Here is a 2,214-nt window from a genome sequence, read left to right on the forward strand (position 1 = left end):
TAGACCAGGCTAGCCTCGAACTCACAGAGATCCGCCTGCCTCTGCCTCCCGAGTGCTGGGATTAAAGGCGTGAGCCACCACTGCCCGGCAAGGATAATTTTTAAGAAAGAATATTTGAGTCACTTGTGGTGGCTTACCGTGTAATCTTGGTGCTCATGTGAATGAGGCATGAGGATTTCAAATTTCTGGTCCATCTGAGCTGCCAGATGAGATTTTATCACAAAAAAGAAAAAGTATTATCAGGTCCAGCTCCCAGTTTATTTCATAGGATTTATATTTTCTTTTTTAAAAAGATTAATTTGTTTTCTTTTATTTCTATGTTTCTGTACCTGCATGAATTTTTGTTCATCACATGTGTGGAGACAGGTGTACAAATGTCTAAAGAGGGCCAGGCGGTGGTGGCGCACACCTTAAATCCCTGCACTCAGGAGGCAGAGGCAGGCGGATCTCTGTGAATTCGAGGCCAACCTGGTCTACAAGAGCTAGTTCTGGGACGGGCACCAAAGCTACAGAGAAACCCTGTCTCAAAAAACAAAACAAAAAACCAAAAACACCCCCAAAAAACACAAATGTCTAAAGAGGCTAGAGAGGTTTGGATCCCCTGGAATTAGTCCACCCTCTGGGATTCCTATAGTCTATGTACCTCTGCTTCTATGTCACCTGCCTTGCAAAGCTTAAGAAAGGAGCTTTGCAAGGCAGGCAATGGTGGTAAATGCCTTTAATCCCAGCACTTGGGAGGCAGAGCCTGGCCGATCTTCATGTGTTCAAGGCCAGCCTGGTCTACTGAGTGAGTTCCAGGACAGTCAGTGCTGTTACACAGAGAAACCCTGTCTCAAACCCCCCCCCCACACACACACACAAAAGAAAGTTGCTTTGCTAAAGTAATTTTAACATATATACTTATTTCATTGTGTAAGTATTCATGCACTACAGCACATGTGTAGAGGTCAGAGACCAAGTTCTAATTGATTCTCCCCTTTTACCATAGATTCCTGGGATCAAACTCAGGTTATTAGTCCTAAAGTGACTTTTTGGTTTTATTGTATTTTTGCTGTTGTCGCTGCTGTTGCTGCTGTTGCTGCTGTTGCTGCTGTTGCTGCTGCTGCTGCTGCTGCAGACTCCTCCACCACAAATACTTGGTGAAGCAAGGTTTCTCACTAAGTAGATCAGGTTTGGCCTTGAACTCAAAGAGAGCCACCTGCCCCTGCTCCCAGGTGCTAAGAATAAAAGCATGTTCTACGATGGTCAGCTGTTTTTCTTTGTTTTTGTGGGGGGGTTTGGATAGTGTTTTGGTAGGAATCTTAGGTCAGCCTCAAACTATGAACTTGCCTTCACCTCCTGAGTGCTGGGATAATAGGCATATGCCACCACAGCTCTTTGTGGCTTTTTGTTCCTGATATTTGAGGTTTAGGTCTTAACTATGTTGCCCAAGCTGGTCTTGGGCATTGGGGCTCAGGAGATCCTCTTGTTTTAATGTCCTGGGTAGCTGTAATTATAAACAAGACCTACCTGCTAAACCCAACCTTAAATGCCAACTTGAGTATATTCACAAGATCTCATTTTGTCTTTTGTAGATGGTGTTATCTGAGAAGGTTAGTCAGCTGATGGAATGGACCAATAAAAGACCTGTAATAAGAATGAATGGAGACAAGTTCCGTCGCCTTGTTAAAGCGCCACCAAGAAATTACTCTGTTATTGTGATGTTCACTGCTCTCCAACTTCACAGACAGTGTGTCGTTTGCAAGTATGATCTTTCATCTCCACTTTGAAATTAAATTGGTTTTTGGTTTTTAACTGTTTTTCTTTCTCAGAAGAATCAAATTTGTACAATGGGTTCGTTAACAAATAGATTATACCTTACTCATGGGTTATATAACAGACACTATTACTGTTTTGTTTTTTTAAGATTTATGTATTTTGTGTATGTAAGTGTTCTGTATTCATGCATGCCAAAAGAGGGAATCAGATCCCATTACAGATAATTGTGAGCCGCCACGTGGTTGCTGAGAATTGAATTCAGGAACTCTAGAAGAACAGCTGAACCATCTCTCCAGCCTTCAACACTACTCTTTTATAAAAATTAGTCTTGGTTGTGCAATTGGTAGGGGAGAAAGAATAAAATATTGTAGCTATCATGAATTCTATAAAAATCAAAGAGCCACTACTAGTTGTAATGACATAGTTTTTTTTTTTTTTTTTTTGGATTTTCGAGAC

At 41.5% G+C, this 2,214-nt stretch overlaps 1 protein-coding gene across 1 annotated transcript in view; it reads left to right on the plus strand.

The window, feature by feature from the left end:
• Magt1 (magnesium transporter 1) overlaps window positions 1-2,214 on the plus strand; it is a 48,282-nt gene that overhangs the window by 20,014 nt on the left and 26,054 nt on the right. The window contains exon 2 of the mRNA XM_005369880.3: window positions 1,575-1,744. Within this exon, the coding sequence (XP_005369937.1) occupies window positions 1,575-1,744 (170 nt within the window). The remainder of the gene's footprint in view (window positions 1-1,574; window positions 1,745-2,214) is intronic.

The sequence above is a fragment of the Microtus ochrogaster genome, unplaced genomic scaffold (genome assembly GCF_000317375.1).
Source record: "Microtus ochrogaster isolate Prairie Vole_2 unplaced genomic scaffold, MicOch1.0 UNK65, whole genome shotgun sequence".
Lineage (NCBI taxonomy): Eukaryota > Metazoa > Chordata > Mammalia > Rodentia > Cricetidae > Microtus > Microtus ochrogaster.